A 27912-nucleotide genomic window follows, 5' to 3' on the forward strand; every position below is an offset into this window, starting at 1 on the left:
TAAAAATAGATTGCAGGACAGGAGCGTTAATTTATAATTACTTGTAACAAGAGCTGGACAAATAACTGATTTGTTGGTCTGAACAGCAAACTGAAAGATCAGGGAAAATATTCAGTTCATTTCCAAAAATGTTTGGAATTTGTCAACAATTTGGAAAAGTCTGTTTCAGATCAGGTATATGGGCGTCCCTTTAGAACCTTTAGCTCAGTGGTTAGGGCACTGGAATGTGGGAGACCCAAGTTTGAATCCCCACTCTGGAGCAGAGACTTGAACTCAAATCATCCCCTTGCCAAGTAAGCATCTACCACCAGGCTATAGGCTATTCTGGGATAAGTTGCTCTCAATCTCTCCTGTTGAAGCTGTTCCACTTTGTTTAAATACTTAAATATTCATTGGACCAAAGTGAGAGAGTGACGTTATAGTCAGATGATTAAGGCACTCACCTAAGAGACGTGGATTCGAATCTTCCCTCCGCCTGAGTAGGAGGAGGGGTTTGAATTCACATCTCCTACATCCCTCCCACTCAACGGAGTGCTTTAATCACCTATCGAGTCACTCTCACTTTGGTTCAGTGAATATTTAAGTACTTATACGAAGTGAAACAAGCTCCCTCTTACTTTTCTCAAACTGACCCTGAAAAACTTTTCCCCAGATAAAACTATCAAGTCAAATTCACGCATAGTTTGGGGTCAACCAAAACTACATTTTTCAGCAAATAAACTATTTGTCATAAAAAAATTTGCTCAGCTCTACTTCTGACTCTGTGCCTCAAAAATGCCTACTGCACTGTTTGTTTACACCTATACCACTATATTCATTCCAAGTATAATGGCCTAAATTCATCCCTGTGGATTAATTTGGCCCAATAATACCTAGATAAAATATTTCTCTAAAATAGCACTTTCAGAGAGGTGGCTCAAACCATCCTAGAAGGCTTTTAGCTTTTACCAGGGGCTTCTTTCAATAGCAGTTACAACAAAGTTTCAAGATTGTCCTGGAAAGATGCAGGGAGTCTCTCCATGAAGAGAGCTGAAGAAAACAGCAGGTGGGGCTCTTGAGGAAAGGACATAGGGAGTGGTAACAATGGCCAAGAAACAGTCCATTAGAGTTGTGTAAAATTCAATTTCTGTTACAGGACAGTTTACACACAAATTCACTGATTTGTGCAGTTTCACACAAATTTTGCTTTCTTCAGTTTTGGCAATGGTTATTTTCACATATGAAGTATGAAAATGTACATTTCTGTATGTTTTTTTTTATGCAAAAAGCAATCCGTCTTAAAAAAAAAACCTCTCCTTTTTTTATATATCAGAAACAAGCTTGGTTTTTTGGCTATTTTCACAAAAAGAGCAAGCCTATTTTTGCTTTAAAAGCTTGTATATCATAGCAAAAATGCCTTAAAAGTGCATCCAAGTTGGAATTTAAAACTGAAATGTAAAAAAATCTTAAGTTGTGTGTAGGTTCACATTTTGTTATGAATGTTTCACTCAGCTCTACATCATATCCCATTCATAAAGCCTTTACCTCCTCATTATTGGAGTTTAAGCTCATGATCTCCAGCTTTTCCTCTGCTGTGTTGTTTTTGAAAAAACTTTTAATATTTAAAATGAACTGCAGCAAATTTTCAGCATGTATAGAGAAGACACCAATACAAGAATCCATGCAGGGGTAACTTTCCACAACAGGGATTGCCCTTTGGGGAGGGTATAATTTTACATTTCATGACAAATAATTCAGTGGGAATTGTGAACTTTCAGAACCTTACAAGAGAAACTCAGCACCTATCAAGATGGGGCCCTAGATCATTTAATTCTGTTCTTTTCTAGAAACACTCTAGAGAGCATGTGTAAATTCTGAGAACTCAGTGATCCAGGAAAGCTTCACCAGTTTACCAGCTGGCTAACTGAACTCAAAATTCAGAAATCAAAATTCAGAACATTTACTGTGAATAACCAGGGCCCCCATGGAGGAGAGGGGGGAAGGGTACCCTTTACCAGGGCCCGGAGGCTGCAACCCCCATTACCCTGAGGAAAAAAATTTTCATGGCTCATGAGATTGTATGTATGGGATGAGGGATTGTGGTATGTGTGTGGAGGTGGCCCGTGTTACAAGTTTGTACTGGGCCAGAAAAAAATTATGCTTGGGCCGTGTGAATAACCCACACTCTGCCGTGGACACTTGAGGACATAATTAGTTAATATTTATCTGGATGAATAATAAAAACCCTTCTGTTAACAATGGTAAATTTTAGTTTTCCTCTGGAACAGCATAAGAGTTTTACCTCATCGAATACTTTAGAAACAACATGTTTGTCTAAAACCGGGATGTATTTAGTACTGTGAGGAACAGCTGTAGGGGCTAAGGCATCCATCATAGTGAGTCGTCTAGCAACCAAACCATGAGTCTTTAGCCAACGAGCTGAAGACGTGTCTAGAGAACTAAAAATAAGAGATTGAGAGAGAGAATATGAGACAAACATATTTGGAATATAGCAGTTACTGAAAATAAAGAAATAAAAACACCACCATCTGTGTGTGTTACATGTACGTACTCTTTAGATGTTCTTTTTGCCACCTTTTGTGTATTCAGCTCTGTGGAAAAACATTTACCAAAATTTACAAAGGCATCATGTAATGGTTTTGCGCACGCACACACACACACACAATACATAATAATTAGCATCAGCTCTATCTGAGCCTATTAGAAGGGCTACTGTTAGAAGGTTGTATAATAATGCTTATTCCAGCTACTAAATTTATTAATGAGAATTAATCTCTCGTGTTTAAATCATCATGCTTGATCAAGATTCAGAGTTCTCACCCAGCCTTCACAAGAAGTAATAAAAACAAAAAATGCAAAACTAGATAAGAACTAATTTTATCATTTCAAATTTAATTTTAAACTTGGTTTAGATTTATAGCCTTTAACTCAAGAAGGAAGATTCACCAAGTTTGTTCCTCAACTCAGGCCATAGTAACATAACATACTGTCACTGGCAGGATGGCCAGGATCGCTAAGTTAAGGTGAACCTGTATAAAAATCTCATTAAGCTAATATACAGTTTTCACATTTCTTTGATTACAATGAGCATATCTTGGATATGCAGCCTGTTCAGGAGAAACAACACCGATTCAGTGTGCGTTCAGCAGCCTTCAATGAATTCTGCACCACCTTTGTGAAAAATGATCCTGCCAAAGAGACATTGTATAGACAGTAGGCTTCTTAAAAAAGGTTCTTAAAAAAAAAAAAAAAAAAAAAAAAACACAACCACCAGACCATTCTTTCCCTTGCAGAGGAGGCTAAACTGAATGCCATTTACAGATGTGTGAATTGTATTCAATAGTTCAATCAGTATTCATCATATTTTAATAACTCAAATTTACCATCTTCCTGAAAATGCTTCCTTGGCCAGGTCGGTGAAACCCAGTCAGAATCCTTTTTACTGCAGTTTACAAGCTCATCGACAATTCAGTTTTTATCTCAAACATGGTACCACCAGATCTGAACAAAATTAGAATATATGACTTAAACTCCCCCAATTGTGCTAACTTGCCTTTAAAAGCAGTAGCTGAATTCAGGCTATTTCTTAGCAAACAACCCTTTCTTTCTGGAGATATCCTCTCATCTGGTCTTTCTTCACAGGACCTCACTCGATGGCCCAGGGTCCTGAGGAGACTAGTCTTTGTTTGCTCTGTGGGCATTCAGACACAGAAAAGGACAACTAATCAACAATCAAATGGCTGTCTGCAATTCTTGAAAACACTTCTTTCATGTTCATCCCGTTCTTAAATGAACTGTCTTAGACAAGCCCTGACAGTTATCAATACTTCAGCACTAATTGGTTCTCTGTACTTTCCCAAGGTTTTTTGGTTTTGTTTTTAAAATTAATGCTATAGCTAATAAAAAACACACGAGCGCTTCAGGATAACCACAAACAATTATTCACTTATTTGCATTAAAAAGAGTAGCGTTAAATGCCTATTATTAACTGAACTGTTTACATTATATTTTTAAAATTTCAAATCAGAATAGTGTTTAAATTAGGCATTTCTTTGTAGTGTGTGCAAACCAACCACCAGAGCACTGTGTCAGAAAGTGCAAATGACTGGACACTGACCAGTCCACGGTAAATGCCCAAGATGAACAAAATGCAAAAATGATGAAAGATTAATTACAGTTTTAAGATAATTTTTGTTTAAATAATCAAAGGTTTTATTTGCAACAGAGATGAGGAATTTTTATTTTATTATTGACAGAATAATTTCATTTCACAGTGGATGAATAAATTCTACTCAATAATATCCACACATCATTTTAGGTAGTTACCTGCATACAGTGCTGCCTTCCTTCTGACTGGACTATCACAGCGAGTTTGCCATACATCTACTGTACGCTGGTGTGAAGTCAGCAGTGGCTCTTCTGAGGCACAGTGTGGCCTATTGGTAGGAGCAGGGTTCAGTTCCTGAATGTGTGTGGTTACGGAGGAAGCAGTAAGAGTCTGTTTGTGATCCCTGTTTATGAGTGATAAAGACAAGAAACAAGCAAGTGAATAGCCTTCAAGAGTATGCATGCATTTGTAAGGAAGCACTTCTGAAATGTTAAGTTTAAATGCATGCAGCATTTAAACATGGATTTCAAATGCAACGCAAGACTACAAAATGATTCACATTATTTTACTATGGTCTTGATTTCACAAATAGGTTAAAACGGTTAATTTTATTTACAAAGGTTCATGTAAAAAACCCTGATACACATGTAAGTAGTCTTTTACTGAGGCCAGAATATTATATTATAGCTGCTTTGAGTTCTCAAGGATAGAGGGAGGAGAGTGAGTTACCCTATAAATAATCAATAAGTGATATAAATGTCTCTACTAATGAAATAAACACTTTACATATTTTTATACTGAGCTACTGACCTTTCCTACCATGCATCTTAAATCATTCTGCACAATATACACTTTCTCATCTATAATACTAAATCATGAACTTCTGCTACTATTCAGATATCTTTTTAAGGCACGAGATTGTTTTAATTAATTGTTGAAATCCTTTTCTGAAATGTAAAATTTTTTTTTTTGTATTTGTAGTACACATATGAAATAGGCATCAGGTGAAATAATTTCCTCCTTTTTTTAATTTAGTGCTCCTGGAAGGTATCCGATTGATGTACCTGGAAATCTAAGACCTCTGATTTTCCACGAAACAGAATCTGCATAATCAGCAGCAATGAAAACTTTCCTCTGGTGCCCTAGGAATCTGCCTCCATCCACCATGACGTGGGAAGGAGCATCTCTAGGGACATTCATTTTTCATGCACATTCAGTCATTTGTCCAATTAGACTTCCGATGAGCTTGTTCATTGGTGCTGAATGTAGTGATCCTTTGGGGGGGGAGGAAGCGGGAGGGGTAAGACCTGGTCTGAGACTATAAGGATTAATATGGAATGAATGTACAAACATGTTATGTGGGATCACAAACTGAAGGGACACAGACCATTTTTTTCCAGTAGATACCATCTGCAGGAGGCAGAAGAATACTCACACTGTCTGAACTAGTCATGTTACTGCTTCTGCCACCTTGGCTCACACACCATTTTGTTCTAATTCCCAGCGATACATTTTTTAACATCTTTTTCATCCAGACTTTTTTTTTTTTTTCAGAAAGATTCTTACAATAATAGTAATTAAAGCTTTTTCAACCTCTCTTTGCAAAAGGAAAATGTCTCAAGGAGAATGTCAGAGTTGAAAAATGCAAAATGAAGACAAGGTATTTAACAGGAAGTTTTAGAAACCTATAGAGCACTCTGAAGCATAAAGGCAGTTTCAGGACATACTTATTTTCCCAATCTTTTTCTCCATTATACCAATCCATCATCAGACATTCAGTGTGAAAGGCCTGCACTTTCTCAAGATCTCTTTCCCCTTGTTCAATTTCTCTTTTTAAAAGATATATATCTTCACTCTGCCAAAATGAAAATAAAATATGTTACTTTAATTACACTTAAAAAATGCTTCATTCCTTAACAGGAATAATCCAAGTACTGATGATAAGTTTGGGTGTAGATTCAAAGAGAAAAAAGGAAAGACATTTGGATGGTTTGGATTTTTTTCTTAAGGAGTTTCGCTCATTCCTAAAACAAAGTTTGCTTTGGTCCTTCACCATACATAGACTGATTATTAGCATAAAAAGAGGGAGGAAAGTGATGATGGCAGTAATTTCATGTTCCCACAGATAAAAATCCTTTAGCAAATGAGAAGCAAGCTGATGGCAAAAAATAGGACTAAAGCGTATTTGGCAATACAATGTAAGCTTTGTGATTTTCTTAAGAAAAAGACTGCAACTACCTAAAAAAACAGTTCTCTCTTTGAAAATTTTACATGCCTTCCTCCCCACAAAAAAGACATGGATTGCCCCATTACTCCAAGCATTTAGCTACCCACATTTTGCTTTCTTTGTTCATATTCAATGGTGATATTATATTATGGCTAAGTTCCAGTAACTGAAGTGGTTTCCCTTTTACTGTTACACACTAAAGATACATGTTTTTATTTTTCAGAAAATTACAGCAGCATATCAATCAGATGCACCTGATTCTGATCTCACACTACTGTTACACCTACTCCTGAGAGCAAGGATTAGCAGCATAAATAAGGCTTTTCACTTAAATGAAGAGATTGCGTCAGAATTAAACATTGAACTTGATAGCAAAACCACATACAGCACCCACAGGGTAACAAAAAGAGGTTCAGGGAAAAGTAGAGAACCTGTACATCATTGACCCAGTTCGTACCCATCCTGGCACTTTCCACTGCATCTAAACATCAGGCTTATGTTTGATAATATTTTTAAATGCCCCAAATACCCTAATATATTAAGGGCCTAATTCTACAATGCAATAGAATTACTGGTGTAGTAATCTCAGCTGTTCGAAATGAGTGGAAACTGGATGTAAAACACTACTAGTGCAGAATGGTAGCATTTTGCACCAACCTTGCACAGGGTAAGTAACCACTACAGGTAAAAGCAGTGGAGAATCTACCGTAAACCAATTGCTGGAGAAAAATGCTGCTATAGTTACATGCAGTTTTCTTCAATCTTAAGGCAAGAAAATAAGTAAATAACCTACAAGAGATGAACATCAAACCAAACTAATACCCACCACACCCATAAATCCCATCTTTACCATGTCCCTGCCTCTACAAAACTTGGGACAAAGAGGCAGACCTCAAAGCATGCCTGGAAAGTGAACAGATCTGGGCTCTTTTGGAGGTAGAGTGAATTCCAATATTGTCCCACTAGCGCAAGAGCACAGAATGTGGGTGATACAACCTTCATCCTTCCCACCTTTCCATCACATACTGGATTCACATAATCCACATCAACTGAGCTATAGGGGCATCTAGTACATTCTATGGAATATTTTGAATTACATTATTTCTAGTCTTGTTTCTCTGAATTACTGTCTGGGATGTTCAAATTTCATACTACTCTAAATATACTAGTTCTGACTCCACTTTTCTTTGTGTTTGGGGAACTAATTAATTAGTTGTCTGCTTTAATTCAAAACAAGAATATTTTAAAAAACAACATACCATTGTTTCTGAAAGTCCATGAAGAAATTTACTACTGGGGATTTTTAGATTGATCTTGTTAGTTACACTTGATAGGTCAGTGCCGTTTTTGTAAATTTAGTGGTTATGGATCTGGTTTTATTCCCACCTGTACCCTCTCTCCCCAGTGGCAACTGTATGTCAAAATTTTAGACGTGAAACTCTCTTTAGCTTTATATGCTCTCATTAATTAACAGGACATTTATAGTCGGAGTAAAAACCATAGATCAATTTCAGTTCAGTTATAAGCATAACTCCCATTTGAGATAACAGGAATCACATCTTTCTTTTCCATGGCAGAATTTGGCCTCCATATGATTTTAAACTAACGATACCCATATGAATATATATTAAATGATGTTTGAGACATAGAATTTCATTAAGTCACAACAAACCTATCATTGAGCAATGGCAGGCCTAGTGCTTTAAGATCACTTTAACCTGACTGTGATTAAGTTATTAGCCTCTTTCCTAAGCCACAGACTTATCAAATTCCATCTATGCAAGCTCTGTTGACCCTTACATGCCATGAAGATTCATATTCTTTAGTTTGAAATACTCACCACAATAGGCTCTGGAGCTTCAGGATCTGTCACATAAATATTATAGTAATGAAACCGTCCCCCTGTTTCAGTTGACAGTTCATGCAAAAATTTATTGGCCTCTGTATCATCACAGTTGAAAGATATGGTATGAATAGGAACTCTATGACGAAGCAGGACTTGGGCCAGAATTGCTTTTGGTGGCTGTAAATATAAATATCTACATAAGTGTGTTAAATATGCTGCAGATAAACAACTATTTAGCAAACAATGCACAGAATTTCATTAGCCATGACGTTGCTTGTAGGACCGATTCCTTCTGCTCAAGGTACAAATAAAAATATTTGCACTTTTTCCTAAAGATCCATGAGGATCCTGGATTATAATGCTACCTGAATCACTGATTTAGCATGTGAGTTTGAGCAATTTCTTTAGGAATCATTCAACTCAGTTTTTAATCTAAGTAAAATCCAGATGTTGCTGAATGCCAGATGTTGCAACTGAACTGAATTTTCCTTGGTAAATGAATTATTTTTAAAATGTCCTTATCAGCATATTGGCCAGTTTTACCAAATACTCTAATTTAAAATTTCAATTTTGTCTCATTTATAGCACTTGTAGCTGAATAAGAAGTGCTTTCCTTTCAGTTTTTGTTTGCTGCATTATATCTTCTCAAATCTCAAGCTATTTTGTGCTAAAATAATTCAGCTTCATCAGCTATAAACATACTGGCACAAATTTTGATTTCACTTCCGCTTATATAAACCAAGAGTTAAATCCCCCATAGTTATTCCAGAACTATACTTTGTGAGATGAGAATCTGACCCAATGTGATGAATCATAGATATTATAGATTATACAAACGGCACTTTATGGTAGCATAGATACATGAAAAATCCATGACAGATTTAAGTCAACAGCTAATTTTCTGCCTACAATATTTACTACAACATCAATTCCCTAGAGATAGAACAACCCTGGTGGTACATCCAACAAATGCATGGGAAAGGATCTACATGCCTACTTTGTCTGTGTTATTTGGGGGTCAGAGGAAGTATTGTAGCTGGAGAGCTGTCTATCTTCTTACTAGTCAATTTCACTTTCTAGTTCTCATGCAGTAGCACAAGACTGCAACGTTTCAGTTGCAACACTGCAGGGGAATCTTTAAATCCAAATACATTGTTGGATTTTTATTTTTTCTCCATTTTTTAAATTCATGAGAATTTTTCTATTAATATTATGTTTTGTACAAGTTTTACTATTTAATCTTAGATATTAAGATATCCCTTCAGCCTTTTAGCCAAGTACCAGGTGGTTAAAAAGGCTTCCGACAGAATTAAATTAGATGCATACATCAGATAAGCCAGGGTTGCTGTAAGAGGGTTCAGGATATAAACCCATAATCACCACCACCCCTAGTTTAGCAAAAGAATTAATCAACTTTGCAATAGACAGCCTCCAAAAGATTGAGCCTCCTGGATGTTGTATTCGTCCCTAAAGCTGTGCTTCGGCATCCTGCCACTATCATCACATCATCACACTACCGCCTCTCTATTTTCTTGTTTCACAAATACCTGATCAGGTCTCCCATCAGTAAGAAGATAAATGGCTTGAGTGTCACTATCAGCAAGAGCAATTTGAAGTGCTTTGAGTGTATTTGTGGAACTTCCAACCTAAAAACCCAAATGAGAGAGAGAGCTGTATATACAAAAAACTCTTATACTTCTAAATAGACCATCAGCTCTTTTCTATCAACTACAGGAGCAAATTCATGATAAAGCAGTGACACAGTGTAAATTACATATTTAATTATTGAATGTCAACTGGTCAGAAAATTGATGCAAGTGGTAAAATAGTATAATTTGCACTAATTCGGTATCCAATGGCTGTGCAAATCAATAATACTTAGATATCAAGAGGCTAAAAGTGAGAGTTGTAGCAGGAAAATCAACCAACAAGCAACTCCAGATAAAGAGAAAGATGTAAGATATGGATATATTACATTACACATTCCTACCATATCTCTTGGTTGTCTTCCTTCTACTTCTTTCCTCTCCTTGGCATATTATTGTACAATTTACAAGTACATTGATTTGCTGACATTTACATCACCTCTGAATTTGGCCCTGGAATCTCCAAAATTGTGCAGAAAATCTCCCTCTATTTTGCTATCTAGACATAATCCAGAATTTTTTTTAAAAAATGCTTCATCAAATATTTCAGAACCTCCAAACCTGGGCTGCTCAAGTTTGCTTCTAAAAATGGATGAAGGATTTTATTTGATCCAAACCAATTAGCCCATCCGCATTATGAATTGCCCGTGGGAGCTCTTAACACATCAGTGCAACATTTATTTATTTTCTTCTTTAAAGGAAAGTATATAATTAAAATATACATTCAAATAATATATAAGACCACAAAATTCAGAACGTTTAATATTTGCATAATATTTTTTTTTAAAAAACTATAAGCTTTTGTAAGTATGAAGAGGATGACATTTCAGCCTTTACTATGAATGTGTACATTCATGCATGTGTGTGTGAGAGAGAGAGAAAGACACATTTAGCATAATACTGTACCATATGTGATTCACTACCAGACAGCCAGGGTGGCAAGGTCTCAATTTTCTCTTGACCTCTATTAATAACCACGATTTTCTACAAGACATTCACTTATGTAGTTAGTGTAAGTGATGGCTTTTCTATTTCCAATTTAACACAGCCCTAGAAAGACTCATTGGAATGCAGCTCATGGATTATAGGAGCCTGAGTGCTTAAATTAGACGCACCTTCGAGGTGTACAATCTTTCAAAAATTCAGTGTAATGAACTTACCAAAAATAAATGAAAATTAGGACTGTATCAAAGTTGTTTAGTGGAGTCACAATCTTAGACATGAATGTGTCTCACCCAAATGCCTTGGAATTATAGGCCAGATTCTTATCTAGGTTATGCTACAGTAAATCAGGAGTCGTCCCCCCCATTAAAGTCAATTGAGTTACAATGGTGTAAAACTGGTATATGTGTGAGAAGAATCAGGACCTATGTACACAATGCATGATTGTGGATCTATTCATAATTTTATTAATAATAATATTAGTCCATATATGATGAAAAGCATGTCTGTGCATTCTGGGGATAAAATATTATTTCAACTTCCTGCTAATTGCATTAGTGACTGGAAAAATCTCTCAGTCCTGAAGACACAGTTTTACTAACGAAAGCAGGGCAAGTGGTTTGACTTTTCCTTAAAACCAGTGAACCAGAAGAATGAGTACAAAGGCTTGATAAGGGTAGATTCTACATCCAGGTCTTTTTAACAGCAAGTGGGCCCATCAGCACCTCACAGGGATATCTAGATAGGAATTCTGGACTTTTCTTGTTACCTGGTAATATCAGTCACCTTCTGTTATTCCCATATTTGGTATAGCCAATCCATGAGAAGTTATAACAGCTCCTATTCATAACTAACTAACCAGGCCAAGGCATCTGATTTTTATTAAGTATGTCTAATGTAGTGCTTTTGGGAACAGTATACACACAGACACTAATATTAGGAGCACGTCAATCCTATGTACCCCATGTTTAAAACATTCATCTTTTGGTTAATGATATGTTTTTTGGCTATATTTGAAATAAACAAAACAGGCTGCATTATCATGGAAAAACAGATATGTTAGATAATTCCAGGTGATATGAGGAAAGATGTCCGATCCAGTTTTCTGTCATCTCCAGAACTCTGAAGCAGTATTGCATTCAACACATCACTTATATTTTTATCTATCAGGTCTAGCAAATTTGACATACCTCACATATGATATTGTTATCATCCCGCATGATGTATGTTGCAACTTGTAATAGAATTTTCCAGAAACTGCTACTGTTTTACAGCCCTGCTTCCTTTTCAATGCTCCCTCCAGGGGATCCAACCATATTACATGAAATCAAAGAATCTGTTTTGATATTCATAGTGATCTGCTGTTTTCTTTAACTTTCTTCTCAAAGCCACCTTCTGATCTCAGACTTATGCACATACTTTTTTAAATATACTGAAGCTCAGCAACAGATGTCATGCTTGGCAATAGACTGAAAAGCACAGGGAATTGCACAAGAACAAAGAGATCTAGAGCTGTGTGCATTACAGAAAATTCATAAAGTCAGCTATTTAGCCAGCCCTACTGAATAATGAAGAATATGAATAGTCCTCACTGACTGGCTGGAATGATGCCAAATAAATGCTTTTTCAAAGTATTCCCAGTCTTGAATGACACTGTATTGCATATGTAGCTTAAGTAAAGAAGGGATTTATTTGCAGAGAATGGAGGAAGACCAAAAAATTCAATTTCATACCCACTAAACTATGTGTTCCCTGCTTCTAAACATTCAGTAACTCCCTACCCAAGGCTTAGCAATGTTTCCCCTCCTCTCTATATTCTTCTGTGATTTCCTACCATTTGCTAAATATATAGAGACGTTCTATTTATTTTAGTTCACAACTTCATAATCATTATGTGGCATCTTCTTCACCTTGTTCACCCCTCACTCCCAGGAACTTCACAAATAAATCAAGAAGTGGAAGCTTGGTCAGATGACTAGGGATGAGTATAAAAATGCTGCTTGAACATGCAGGAATGAAATCAGGAAGGCCAAAGCACAACTAGAGTTGCAGCTAGCAAGGGATGTGAAGGGGAACAAGAAGGGTTTCTACAGGTATGTTACCAACAAGATGAAGATTAGGGAAAGTGTGGTCCCCTTACAGAATGGGGGAGGCAACCTAGTGACAGAGGATGTGGAGAAAGCTGAGGTACTCAATGCGTTTTTTGCCTCTGTCTTCACAGACAAGGTCAGCTCCCAGACTACTGCACTGGGCGGCACAGAATGGGAAGAGGTGAACAACCCGCAGTGCTGAAGGAACAGGTTCAAGACTATTTAGAAAGATTGGACATACACAAGTCCATGGGGCCAGATGCAATGCACCCGAGGGTGCGGAGGGAGTTAGCTGATGTGATTTCAGAGCCATTGGTTATTATCTTTGAAAGCTCGTGGCAATTGGGGGAGGTCCCTGATGACAGGAAAAATGCAAATATAGTGCCCATCTTCAAGAAAGGGACGAAAGAGGATCCAGAGAACTACAGACAGGTCAGCCTCACCTCAATCCCTGGAAAAATCATGGAGCAGGTCCTCCAGGAATCCATTTTAAGGCACTTGGAAGAGAGGAAGGTGATCAGGAACAGTCATCATGGATTCACCAAGGGAAAGTCATGCCTGACCAACCTGATTGCTTTCTATGAAGAGGTGAGTGGTTCTGTGGATGTGGGGAAAGTGGTGATATACCTTGACTTTAGCAAAGCTTTTGATACGGTCTCTTACAATATTCTTATCAGCAAGTTAAAGAAGTATGGGTTGGATGAATGGACTATAAAATGGATAGGGAACTGGCTAGAGCATAGGGCTCAACGAGTAGTGACCAATAGCTCCATGTCTAGCTGGCAGCTAGTCACAAGCGGAGTGCCCCAGGGGTCGGTTTTGTTCAACATCTTCATTAATGTTTAGAGGACGGGGTAGATTGCACCCGCAGCAAGTTTGCAGATGACAGTAAGTTAGGGGGAGTGGTAGATACCCTGGAAGGTAGGGATAGGATACAGAAGGACCTAAACAAACTGGAGGATTGGGTCAAAAGAAATCTGACGAGGTTCAACAAGGACAAGTGCAGAGTCCTGCACTTTGGACGGAAGAATCCCATGCACAGCTACAGACTGGGGACCGATGATCTAGGCAGCAGTTCTGCAGAAAAGGACCTGGGGGTTACAGTGGATAAGAAGCTGGATATGAGTCAGCAGTGTGCCCTGGCTGCCAAGAAGGCTAATAGCATATTGGGCTGCATTAGTAGGAGCATTGCCAGCAGATTGCAGGAAGTGATTATTCCCCTCTCTTCAGCATTGGTGAGGCCGCATTTGGAGTATTGTGTCCAGTTTTGGGCCCCCCATTACAAAAAGGATGTGGAGAAGTTGAAGAGAGTCCAGCAGAGGGCAATAAAAATGATTAGGGGGCTGGAGCAAAAGACTTATGAGGAGAGGCTGAGGGAACTAGGCTTGTTTAGTCTGCAGAAGAGAAGAATGAGGGGGGATTTGATAGCAGCCTTTAACTACCTGAAAGGGGGTTCCAGGGAGCATGGAACTAGGCTGTTCTCAGTGGTGGCAGATGACAGAACAAGGAGCAACAGTCTCAAATTGCAGTGGGGGAGGTCTAGGTTGGACATTAGGAAAAAGTTTTTCACTAGGAGGGTGGTGAAGCACTGGAATGGGTTACCTAGAAAGGTGGTGGAATCTCCATCTTTAGAGGTTTTTAAACTGCGGCTTGATAAAACCCTCGCTGGGATTATTTAGCTGAGGTTACTCCTGCTTTGAGCAGGGGATTGGAGTAGATGACCTCCTGAGGTCCCTTTCAACTCTATGATTCTATGAAATAGGAGGTATACAATTATATTACTAAAGAATTTTAATATCATAAGCACGTTTTTCCTGTTATACAATAAATACCCAATATAAAACTCTATTAAAAAACTATTGCTGATCTGAAGCTCCGACACTGCCTCTCCACTCCACTGAAACCAAATACAAACACTATATAGCTACTGTATATGAGTGCCTTCTCCTCATGGTCAAACTTGTCACATTGCCAGTCAAATTAATTTAATTAACTGAATGAGATTATACAAACATGGGATGAAAGTATAATGCAAGCTCATATATGCCTCTTGATATGTTCCTCTGTATTTTACCTCCAGTTCTTTTATCCAAAGCCAAGCATCTTGCAAATTCTCTTCATTAACTTCAGCAAGTTTCTCTTGCCAAGCTACTGCTTGTGCATCAAATTTCACAAAGTTAAATCTGCTTTTGTGTCTCAGTTGTTCCTGTAAGAGAGAGTCAGTTGCATTTTCCCCAATATTTAAAACAAATAAAAAAAAAAAGACTAACCCATGTAAAGTCTGGAAAGCAACATCCACCTGAGTAGTTTTCATTCATATATAATTGATAGTATAATCCCAATAAATAATGACAAGTACTCTTTATACATATACGTTAGGTGGGGGCTAGTAGCACCACTTATTAAGTTTGCCTGACATTTCCCATTATAACACCCTTCAGTTGCTTATAACTTTGCCATGAATGACTATTAATTTGTCACTTTGAATGACAATGAATAACCATTGGGCCAAGGAAAGAGAGTGAGAATAACTCTATAGTCTGGTAGTTAAGGTACTTACCTAGGATGTGGGAGACCCAAGTTCTAATCCCTTTTCCTCATCAGGCAGAAGGGGGAATTGAACATGGGTAAGGCTACGAGTCAGTCATGGAGGTCATGGATACTGTGGTTTTACGTGACCTCCACAACTTCACCGGCAGGGCTTCGGCTCCAGGCCCACACCACAGGGCTCAGGCTTCCGTGATTTATTGTTTATTGTCTGCACCCTGCCCGTGACTTTTACTAAAAATACCTGTGACAAAATCTTAGCCTTAATTATAAGGGACGCAGTAGCACCACAACTACCTTCTTCTTCTTCACTGCAACCAATTCATGAATTCTTTGCTTTTGTCAAAATGCCTGAAGGTCCAAATGATTTTTCACAGGTCAAAATGAAATGTTTCATTTCAACATTGCCAAAATGTTTTGAAGCTTTCAGTTCAGTCAAAACAATTCAGTAAACTCAACATAAATCTGCAATCTCTTTCCATTAACCCCAAATTCATATTTGGTGAATGAACTATTCGTCCAAAAAACATCCCCCAGCTCTCATTACAAGCCTTTGAAAGAAAAAAAAATCGCAGTTCACACATGCTCAGTACAGAGTTGCTAGAGCATAGCTAAAATCGCCAGATTCTGTTCGCACTGCACATGCTCCAGCCCAGGGCTGAGCAGGACTTTCTCTACAGCTGCTGCTTCCTGCTGCTGCAGGCTGAGGTTGGGCATCTGAACTGAGAACATTTTTAGGAAAATCAAAATGTTTTCGCAAAATGTTCCATTTTTGAAAAATGGCTAAATTTAACTGCAAAAAATGTGGACCAAAAAAAAGAGCAGCTTCAACCAGCTCTAAGTGCTGGTATTGCTAAACATCTCAGGTCTCTGAAATAGCCATTTTATCTAACCTGCATGAACTGAAATATTTTCTCCTTCACCAGTGGAAGTTTGTCCCTCATAGACTGAGATGTGTCAATGAGAACATAGACGTGATCTTCAAGCACATTCCCAAAGAGTCCTCTGCTCCCACGCTGGAGCCATTTAACCCTGTAAAAAAAATTGGCACCTAAACATGGTGTAAAAGGCAACATTTCAATAATATTTTGGAGATAGACAGGCAGCATGAAGCAATATGGTATCATGATAAAGCCAATAATTTGCCAAATTGAGCTAGTTGTCCCTGTGAATGACCAAGTTGTTTCTACTACTCATTGACTGTACTCCAGCCCCAATTCAGGAAAGCACTTAAACACGTGCTAAAATCCATCCCCAATCAGTGAAACACTTAAGGTCCTGATTCAGCACTTAAAACAACTTTAATGTTAGGCTCATGTTTAAATTCTTTGCTGCACTGGAGCCTTAACCACAGGCTTAATTTTAAGTTATTGGAATTCAGCACAGGCTGAACATTAAATGTGCGCTCGAGTGCTTTCCTGAACAGAATTATTTTACTGAATCAGAGCCTTTAACTGGTACCACTCGAGAGCGGTAGCTACCTGCGTACATTGCGATGCGGGCTATTAACGAACAGTGCAGAGGCCTTTGGATAAGAGGTTACTCACTTCTGTACAAGTTAAAAGAGAATGATGCCATAGAAAATAAAAGAATCCTGTCACATTTGCTGCTGAATGACATTCTCCTCATAAAGTATTTCACAAAAGCATGTGATGTACTCTACCAAGGTTTCATGTCAAATGGATGAGCCATTCAAAATAGAAAATTTATACTGATGTTCTCGGATTTGAAATATAAAATCCTTGACTCTCAAATCTTTCTTGCTAGGAGCTTTCACTGGCATGTGATTTTCAACCAAAAGATGATGAATGTAGGATAAACCAAGGAAAAATATCAAAACCCAGGATGTTGCTAAATATATTCAGGCATTGATACCCTTGGTGGGAAGAAAAATGAAAAAAGAAAAAAAAAAAAAACTATAAAGAGAAATGCTTGAACATAATTATTTGTTACAATGAGAACAATCCCTAACAGACAAATATTGTAAGGGCCAGATTATGCCTATTAACTGCAGTCCTGAGCACTGACTGGGGCAGAGCAGCAATGCCCCAGCAGATGCTCTGGGAAGGATTATGCGTTAGAGAAGCAAAATGCTTCTTGGAGCTCCTGGGGAGCGCCGCTGCTGAGCCATCCCTAGGATTCAGCACCATGTTCTCCTCTCTATGGCCAGCCAGAAGATCTAAGTAGGGTGCAAAGGAGGGTCTGACAATCAAGGGCCAGATACCCCAAGGGGAGAACAGGGAACCTAAACTCCATAGAATAAGCAATTGAATCAACTGGTTGTATACAATGTTATGGTGTATGAATATATGTCAAGACAGGTCTTTTATGAAAGCCTGTAATGTTCTGACCTTGGTGGTCATAAGGAGATGTGTATGCAGGTTACGGCTATGAACATAAATAAGCACGTATACATGTGTAGAACATTGGAAATGTGGTTCAAGCACAGCAACACCTCATAACAGAAGGGTGAAGCAATCAGGCAGGGAAGATGCTGCCGAGGCTAGTTGTTTACACAAAACTAACAGCAAGTACCCATCCATTGCTAAGCCAGCAAAATGATGGAATTAATAGGAAAACATTAATATAACTTGAAATTGAAAAGAAAACCCCAGTCTCAGAAAACTAAGAGAGAGGGGGATTTCCTCCATCATGTATCACCATAGTCTGAGAGAAAGAAAAAAAATCTGCAAATCCTCAAAAGAGAAGGGTTTCGAAGTGAAGTACATCAAAAAAAACAGAGGGCCAACATCTAGATGGGGTGCTGTCCATGAAATGCTGGATCCCCTGTATTATGGGGGCACACTGAGAAACTATTCTGAGTCAGTAGATAGCTAAATTCCCTTTTCTAATATAAATTAATACAGAAGCGTAAAGCCTGAGATTGAGTCTTTAGGTTTATTTTCTGTGTGACTTGTAAGTGTTTACTTTTCCTCACTATTTCATATTTGAATCTCTGGTTTATCTATTAAATAATCTTTTGTTTAGTTCTACACCAAGCAGGTCTCTATCGTGCAAACTGCATGGAACGTGTGTGTCAAAGTGAACTGATAACAGGGGTCAGTTTTCACACCTTCAGGGGTGACATACCAGAGGGTCTAAGTGTCTGGTAGTCAAGAACTAGGGTATATGGACTTGGAGAGTGTCAGGACCAGAAGCTCTGTTGGGGGCACCCTTCAAGGAATAACTAGGCTGGTGGAAGTCCAGGTTAAACCTTTATGCTTTCAGGCTGGCTTCTGGTGTCAGGGCTCTGAGCCACAGCCACATACCATTAAGTCACCTAAAATTACAGGGCAGGTTGTTGACAGAACCCCTTACTAGTCTAAGTGGTTCCCAAATCGTCTTAAGAGAGCATGGCCTAACCCCCCATCCACCCTCTTTGGGATGGGTACCAGGGAGCAATCTGTGCTCAGAACTACACAGGGATTGAATTATTGCTGACTCCTCCACAAGGAGATACGCTTTCAATTCTCAGATGGAAGATGTTGTACAAGTGCAAACAATTGTGACTTATCACATATCTTACTTACTATATATTATTGTAGCATCCAATTTGAACAAGAAACTTCCAGCTCATAGATAAATGGAAAAAATGCCTATCTAGTTTCATAGTAGATTCTGAAAGTACCTTAGTACCTTTCACTAAAAGGCAATTTTCCATCTTCTTACATCAGTACTCCTCAGTGATCAATATCAGGCATTCATACACTCCTGGCAGCAAAAAAAGAGACTATTTTTCCTCCCACTCAAACAGAAGAATGTAAGGTTACAAAACTGTGTTAAATCCATACATCAGCCTCTCCTCGTGAATGAATACTAAGAGGACCTACACAGATAGCTCAGACTTAAAAATAGGTAACTAACTGCCTTGTAACTTTTATTGGGTGTTTACCAGTCCCTTCAATCAGCCATGGCTGTAACCGTTAAACATTTCTGCATTACAGCAAAGATCTGAACAGATTTCATTTGAAACCAAACAAACCTTCTTTCCATTTGTCCAAGAGCATTCTTCATTCTCTCTTCATACTGCCTATACTTCTCAGTAGTGACATACACATGAACCACAGACCCATCTTTCCAGTACGTGTGTACAAATTTATCACAGTATTTTGCATGGATTATTTTCTTATTCGTCTCCTATGGGAGCAAGGAATTATGAATTGTATGTTTTAAAATGCAATGTGCTGTAACAACATAATACACTTAAAAGGCAGGGATCTATCCCTGCTGCAACTGCAGAGCTGCATAAGTAACCACAGACTATGAACTTACTCAGGACATTTGCTCCTATAAGAAATCAATAAAAACAGTTTCCCTGTTTTCCTTGGCCTGCTCTTAGCTAGAAAGAGCAGGAGAAGAAGTATAGTGAAAAGTGCTCCGATGGAGCTTAGGAAAAACAAGAAAAACACAGAATCATCCAACACTGCACAGTGCACACTTTGCTTCAAAACCCAGTAGTATTAGAGCATCTGGGGCCTCTACCTCTCTTAGACAAGGTGGAACAAAGAAGAAACTGACAAACATTTCTTTGCATTGTTCCACTGAGTCATGAAGATGAGGGAAACAAGTTGTTGTTGAAACCACCCCTCCATCGATATTGCCAGATTACATAGTTGACTGGGGAAGAGAGGCAAAGCTGCCCTGTCAGGCAAAGAGTCTCACCTCCAGTCCATTTCACTTATGAACCTCTCTATCCTGTTCCATTAACAAGGTTTTATTATAACCATTCAAATAAGAATGGGGTTACAACCAGACCACATGCTGTATAAAAGACTCATCTGTAAAGTTGCACTGCAAGTCTTAAAAGCAGAAAAATAGACAGAAGCCAAAAAGGATACAGCATTTAAGGGAATCTTAGCAGTACTTACAGCGTCAGTTTGTAACGATTCATCCTCTGGCTTGGCTTTTATGTCAACCACTCCATCAGCATGCCGAAAAGTACAGTCAGCAAGTGCTTCATACAACGTTAGCTTCTGAGCTTTCAAGCCATTCTTCTGCAACCACTCCTTAGAAGTTATATAATCCTCAGGTTTTGGCTCAGGCACTGGAGGATCAGTTTTGGTTGCTGATTTGAAAATATACATAACTAGTTGTACTTAACATAGTTCACCAAAGAGTTTCTGTAAACTATCAAAAAAGAAGACTGATAAATGGATACATGGGCCAAAATTTACAAACCTAAGGCCAACCTTGGGCTCCTAAATCCATATTGAGGTACCTAAACAAAGGGTCTGATTTTCAAAAGTGTAGACAATCCAACAAATCCTACTGAAGCAAATGGGACCTGCAGGTTGCCCAGCACTTTTACAAATTAGGCCAGCAATTTAATTGGCCAAGTGTGGATTTAGGAGCCTAACTTGAGGCAACCATTATTGAGAATGTTGACCAGAATTCTGAGCAGAATCACTGGAGCAATTATAGTTACAGGGATCCAACTGCATGCATGAAGTTGCAAGATCAGGGCCTTAGCATATGAAAGGAGTTGCCTTTTGACTGCTGATCAGTGGCCTTTCACAAACTCTGCTAAATCATTTTAAAAACAAGTCTGTTTGCATTTTTCTCCTTTGCACATACTTTGTGTAAAGGCCCACAGCTCAGTGTGTATACATAATGTATTCTCTGAAAACTCAATGGAAAGTAAACAGCCTCTTTCTCTCTTTTTTCATGTCACTAGAACAGTACACAGAACATTTGAGGACACAAGAGTTTTAAAAAGATCAAGAAGACAAAGACAGCAAGAAATGTAGACAAACTGGAAGCCTCCAATTATCTGTATCATTGGGAGACACTCAAAATAGGTGGGTTGCCAGAGTTCAGCTATAAATCACACTGGAATTTAATGGTTCTTTAATTCAATCTAGTGTATGATCGGAATATTTTTAAATTTTATACAGTGATTATATATGAAAAAATACGTTAACAAAACATTAAGGTTGCAAAGTCAAGTGCTTATAAATTGGGAAACGCCGGAATTAAAGTTGCCCATATAACCTTAATTCAGGCCCTTTGCACATACATATTATGAAAGTCTTGCCCAACATCATACAGGAATTATGTGGGAAAGCCGGGAATAGAACTTCCAGTCCAGTACTACTCCAGAGAATGTCCTTTCTCTCCCTACATTCCTCTGTCTCATTCATTGCCCAACCTGTATACTGAATGAAGCAGAAGTTCTGTAGAAAAATCATTATGTGATTCTGTAATTATAGACTGTATCATAATGCTTACACACAAGGGGACCAAACTAAGGATGCACAGGAAGCCTTATTTTTGTCTTACTTCTTAATTTTGAATGCTTAATTTTGCAACCTTAATGTCTTTTTAGCCTATATTAATGTAATTTCCTAGATTTTTAAAGCAAGAAAATTGAAAAAAATGAAATTCTATCATATGGAATAATATCGACCCTCCCCACACACACATAGGTCATCAGCAAGGTTTGAATTTAGAACCTTTAGATCCATTGTACAGATCTCCTACTTGAACTAAAGTATTAGCTGGTAGCAGTAGTAGGTTCAGCAACTAGATGGGGAAAGAGACACTTACTTTGTCAGTGGTTTACACACTATTTGTAAGACAGCAGTGAAATATTGAGAATTAAGAATCCTGGTCTAGAAGAGAGTGTGATCTAATGATTACAGTTAGCACGGCCAAGCTTATAGATATGACACAACCATTCTTAAAGGCAGAGTGGCTAAGGAGATCAGACTAGGAGTCTGCCATATTGGAGACATGGGTTCTCTTCCCAGATCTGCCAGAAGCAATCTTGTATGACCTCTTAGTTATCCCGTCTGTAGAAAGGGAGGATCCTGGGGTAGGAGACCTTGCCCAGAAATAGAGACTGTGAAGTGCTCAGGACTAAGGCCTGGGTGATAGAACACATGAGACCAGAATTCTTGGCTTACAACCCAGAACACTAAGTTAAAAGATTTTTGCAGCTGTTGCTTGCATGACTACCCTACCGAGCCATATAAGGAGCCCGTTAGGCCTGGGAATGTGTGCAGTGAAGTTGCCATGCAGAAGTCCCATCTGGCCTGGGAGCATTATCAGGGCAAATAGAACATTCAGAGATTTTAGCAACAAACCTCTAAAGAGCTTTACTAAGATCTGACCTACACCTAAAATGTAGGTTGACCTAGCTAATTTATTCACAGGTGTGAAAAATATACACTCCTAAGAGACGTAGTTAAGCCAACCTACACCCCACTGTAGGCACCACTAGGTTGATGGGAGAACTCTCCCATCAACCTAGCTACCACCTCTCAGAAGGGGTGGATTAACTCCAGTGACTGAAACCGCCTTCCCCCACTGTAGCACGTGTCTACACAATGGTGCTACAGCAGCAGCATCTGTAATGTAGACAACCCCAAGGCTATGTCTTCACTGCAGAGTTGAGTTATCTACACTCAAGTTAACTCCACTCAAGTTAGCCTAGCTCACATGACAGTGGCCACACTGCTACCATTTGACTGACACAGTGATTGTATGAGCAGCACAGAATGACTGTGTTAACTGCTGACACATTGTGCTAACTTGAGATGTTGCCCAGGCCCCTGATGAGCCAGCCAACTTGAGTTAAAATCATCACTGCTGGAATGCTCCCCAGAGGTGCCCAGGATGGTGAGGCACCTCACCACCACCCCTTTAGGTTGAAGCAGTCTTTCTGTGCCTGTGGTGGATCAGCTCCCTGAAACCAAAAACTTTTGGCAACACAAGCACTTCCTTCCAGCCCCTGCAGGCCTCACTCCTTCTGTACAGGTAGCAACAGGCACACACCAACCCCTGAGTCCTCTGAGCAGTCCCTGCAGTGTCCAGCCCCTCATCCACAAAACACTCACCAGGTTACTAGGCCCGCTGTTCCCAAAGGAACAGTCCGCACCAGCCTGTAAGATTCACCTCAGGATCACCACTTTGCTCACCACCACAGCACTTATATTCATAGTGAAAAGAAGAATACATTTATTATCAAAGACTATAGAGTCAAGAGATAGTAAGAATACTGGAAACAAATGGTTACACATAAAACAAAATCATAAAACACTTTCCAGGGATGAAACTTTAACTAACAAGTTACTCTTTTTTCTAAAGAAGCTCTTCTCACCCAGAGTTCTTTCCAGTGTTTTCAACCAAGCCTGGTTGAAAACCCTCCTTCCCCCCTTCTTTTTTTTTTTTGTTTTTTTGTTTTTTTTGTTTAAATAAAGCAAGCTCACTGTTCATTTACTTCCATAGTGAAGGGTGCCAGATTATCTTCTTTATTCACCCCCCACCCCCATCTATAGTGGAACCACCTCTGAAGTGCACTTCAGGATGAGGTTCTTCCCCCACCACCAAAACCTGCTGTTTTTCTCTTACTCTTAATTTCTTTCTGAAGTGCCCACACTCCTTCATTTGCATTTAGTTCAGACTACTGATAAGAGACCCACTGTCAACAAGACAATACTGAATTTACATGTAAACAGATATATGGATAAACATCTCGTCTGATAGAAAGCCTGTTTTTCACCTTTGCTTGTGCTGCAGACTTTAAGAACCTGTTTTCAGTGTACACACACACACACACACACACACACACACACACACACACACACACACACACACACACAGAACTCCTTACATAGTATCTGTACATACATTTCACAATGATATTGATTACCTGAGACCTCATATGACATTCTTAGGTGAAGTACAATGTACATACCTGACTCAGGTGACTCCTATGCCTCTCCTGCCCCCTCCCCCCCCCCACATACACACTATGTTCCTTGCCAACTGACACTAAGAGGTTCCTGGGTCACAATCACATTCCAGCGAAGGGTTTTAGTGCATGGATGAGGCTTGAGTAAGAAGCAACCCTCAAGTTACAACTCAAGTTAACTCTGCAGTGAACACAAGCCCTAAGTATATGCAAATGACAATTTTCAGAGGTTTATAATTTGGTCAAATGTGGATGAAATTTTTGTGGGGCAGCCCAACTGCACAGCTATCCCCTGCCAGGTTTTGAGTCCCTGCCTCAAGCCACAGAGGTAATTTTGCTCCTTGGAAAAATAGATGGAAAAATGAAACACTAATAAAACTACCTGTTTTCGCTAGTTTTGTTCTCAGAGACGACTGAATAGTTTTTGATGAAACTTTCCAAAAGGCAGAAAGCAAGCATGGAAAAATTCAGCCAGAATGGTTAAAATTTAACAAAGTTAAAAGCAACTATACATAGAGGCTTATAATGGTAAGTATACACAATCTTAACTATAAATGTCACTTCCAGCTCTGCGTATAGTAAATGATCTTATAAAAGAAAATCATCCCTAAATTGGCAGTTAATCAAAATTGCCCACAAACTAAACAAATTAATCATGAACATAATGGTATCTTTCTAGAAAGAACTATAAATGATACCTTTGCCAGATACAGATTGGTCAGATTCTGTTAAAATACTCTGAAGTTGTATCAGCGTATTCCTGGCCTCCTCCAACTCCTTCCAGATCAAGAAGACATCTTCTCTGACACCAGCTACTGGAAGGAATAATGCACAGACCTTGATGCTTTCAGACAAATTCTGCCTTCACATTTACACCTGCTCAACAACCTGAATGGGGGTTTCCTGGGTACCACTTTATTACCTTCTGCATAGAGTCCCTTCTGCAGTGGGAATTCCTCTCTTTAAAAGAAAACACAACGAGAGTTCTGTGGCACTTTAAAGACTAACAGCTCTCTTCTTCAGATGCCTTATAAGATGCCTCTGTGTTACCTATTTTCTGTATTACTGAAGTCTCTCGAAAGCTTATGCCTGCAAATATTAAATTTGTTAGTCTTTAAAGTGCCACAGAACTCTCGTTATTTTTGCTGTATACAGACTAACACAGCTACCCCTCTGGAACTATTCTCTTTAAAAGGAGTTCAAGGAATACATATGAGCACAGGGGCACCAGCAACGAATCTCCACTTGAGATGCACTGCCAGAGCTTAGGCCTCTGGGCCCCAAAATAGTGGTACGTGGCCCCCTGGGTTTGGTCTGGTGGGTTTGGGTCATAACCTGTTCCATGATGAGAGGCAAATTCCTCTTCCCAGCACAGGAAGATTCCACAAGGAGATTCTCACGGAATTCCCTATGGATTTTAATGCAGAAGGGGGAAATCCAGCCCTTTGTTCCTTTTTTCTTTTTTAAATTAAAACCAGCCTTTGCATGAGAAAGCCGAATCCTGACATTTAAAAAAGCAGACATTTTCAGTTGCTTCAAATTCCTAAACTACTGATCAGATGTACTTGCAACTTTACCAAAAATTAAAAGTCCCCTCAGAATAAGTGATATGATTGTAACAATATGCATTTGCCCTCATGCTATAACAACCAAAACCTTAATTATGGAAAACACTAATGACACGTAATTTGTAAAATTGGTTTCAGTTAGGCATACAGGTGTCAATGAAATAGATTGGGGTTTTCTGCAGAACAAATTAGAATCAATTTAGGCCAGTTTTTAAAATTCAAGAGATACTCTGCCCTTGATTAAAACTTAAAATGTATCTTAAATAGAAAGAAATTATACAAAAGCCAGAAATTCAAAGTTGAAAAATAGAGACAGCATGTAATTCTGTTTCAAGAAGTCTACACAATGCTGTCTGCGAATAAATTATTTAGGATTAGAGTGGTCTCTGAGAACTTAATATTGTAATATAAATCACTTGGGAAAATGGCATACTAGAACAGTAAAAGATGTAAAAGGATTGAATCATACGTATGCCTTTCTGTAAAAAACAGGCTAGTAGCCTAATGCTGAATTACGTATTACAACACTGAATTAGTCCAACTATATCTTAATATCTGCTGATCCATTCCAGCAATTACCCAAAGCAATTACAGGATATGGCCAGCTCTACTGAAATAAACCTTTAGTTAATCTACACCAAACAAATCTGCTCATTTTGCCTGTTCAATAAACATCCCTAGAATTGCCTTAAATGAATAATACATATGTATTTTGCAAATACAGCAACACAGTTTTAAATGTGAAATGCAATTAATGTCCACATAATCTTTTGTAATGTGTTACTGTACACTGCCATCTCCTGGGATCCTCTTGTATTTCAAGCATTCTGTTTTAGCCAATACAAGTCACCACGAAAATCAATCTCCCCTAAATCATAAAAAGCCCAAGTGAAACAGAACATTCCACAGCATAAAATCAAAAAGGAGGAATAAAATCAAAAGTGCCTAAAAGATCAAGAAAAATAGTCTGACCAAAACACTTGACTCAATTTTATTTTTTAAGAAGCACCACACTTAAAAGAGGACAGTTGGCAAAACACTAGCAGAGTTACATGAGAAAATAAATGAGCTATAAGTTTACAATCAACTACAACTAGCAGGACATTAAACATGTACCAGCTACAGTGATATAGAAGTAAAACCACCAAGTATAAATCAATCATATATGTATTACAGAGGTACTGAATATACGTTCGTGCTGACAAATGCAACTCAAGTGGAAACTTCTTCCATTGATTTTATCAGAAAAAATATTTCCTTCCCAAATCATCTCCTCCTACTAAAAGGGATCCAAATCTAATTTTGTGAAGGTTTTAAATGTTTCTGTTGAAAAGTTGAAAGACAGAAGCATTTTAAAATTAGCCACTTTTAAAATGCTCTGCTTGTTTCTCTAGGTGTTTCTAATGTAAATATTTTAAAAACTTACTGCATGTAGAGATACTTATAATGTCTCGCGCATATATTGAATTCACTATTACACAATAAAACATTTACATTTTTCACTTTTTTTCTTTTATGCCACGGCATTGTGAAATAAAATAACACACACGTTTGATAGTGGATGTATTTGATGACAAATACTTTAGATGATAAATACATTTTTCATCAAATGCCTATTATTACAGTCAAGCTACACAGAATATATTATACCCAGGCAAGAACCAGGATTTACAAGACCAAGGACAAGAGTTCAAAACAGGTCCTACCTGGGGTCTAGTCCCCCACAACAGCCCAACCTCTCAAGAGGTTGCCCCAACTTCAATAACCCCTTTTTCTCCAACTGAAGGGATCACCTAACCCTTTTTTCTATCCTACCCACCAAGTCAGGCACCAGCTTCACTCATCTCTCTCTCCTGTGCTCTTTGAGGCCCCTGAGAGCCTCTCTCCCCCCACAAATATAATATAAACATCAATATCCTTTATATGCATAGTCTCCCAACTGTCCTATTCCTCATCCTTCCTTTCTCCTGCCCTTCCCTCGGACACTGGCTCTCCTATTGACCTCCTCTTTATATTCGCTTTTCCCCTAAATATTAACTGCCCTCGACAGCACTGCTGCTGGTGCCCACTTTTATTACCATCACTCAATTTTCAAGCAGTGATGTGGTACGTCTATTGGGGGAGGGGAATCAAGCACTGACCCACTCCAGCACAACTGCTTGTCAGTTTAACTGTCTCCCTGGATCTACCTCAAGAACTCAACAGTTCCGTTTCAAAAAGGGAAAGGAACTTCTCAGCGATGT

The 27912-nt window shown here is 38.6% G+C and overlaps 1 protein-coding gene across 1 annotated transcript in view; it reads right to left on the minus strand.

Annotated features, from left to right (window-relative positions):
* The window catches only part of VWA3B (von Willebrand factor A domain containing 3B), a 105813-nt gene that overhangs the window by 46403 nt on the left and 31498 nt on the right, over nt 1–27912 (minus strand). Inside the window, exons 9-20 of the mRNA XM_067559936.1 lie at nt 24800–24916; nt 20275–20471; nt 19389–19543; nt 16300–16438; nt 14934–15065; nt 9729–9827; nt 8176–8358; nt 5836–5963; nt 4327–4511; nt 3554–3691; nt 2552–2591; nt 2282–2438 (exon numbers count right to left, since the gene is read on the minus strand). Of these exons, the coding sequence (XP_067416037.1) occupies nt 2282–2438; nt 2552–2591; nt 3554–3691; nt 4327–4511; nt 5836–5963; nt 8176–8358; nt 9729–9827; nt 14934–15065; nt 16300–16438; nt 19389–19543; nt 20275–20471; nt 24800–24916 (1670 nt within the window). The remainder of the gene's footprint in view (nt 1–2281; nt 2439–2551; nt 2592–3553; nt 3692–4326; nt 4512–5835; nt 5964–8175; nt 8359–9728; nt 9828–14933; nt 15066–16299; nt 16439–19388; nt 19544–20274; nt 20472–24799; nt 24917–27912) is intronic.

The sequence above is a fragment of the Emydura macquarii genome, unplaced genomic scaffold (genome assembly GCF_026122565.2).
Source record: "Emydura macquarii macquarii isolate MOO-44397 ecotype Brisbane River unplaced genomic scaffold, CSIRO-AGI_Emac_v2 contig_2207, whole genome shotgun sequence".
Taxonomy (NCBI): Eukaryota; Metazoa; Chordata; order Testudines; family Chelidae; genus Emydura; species Emydura macquarii.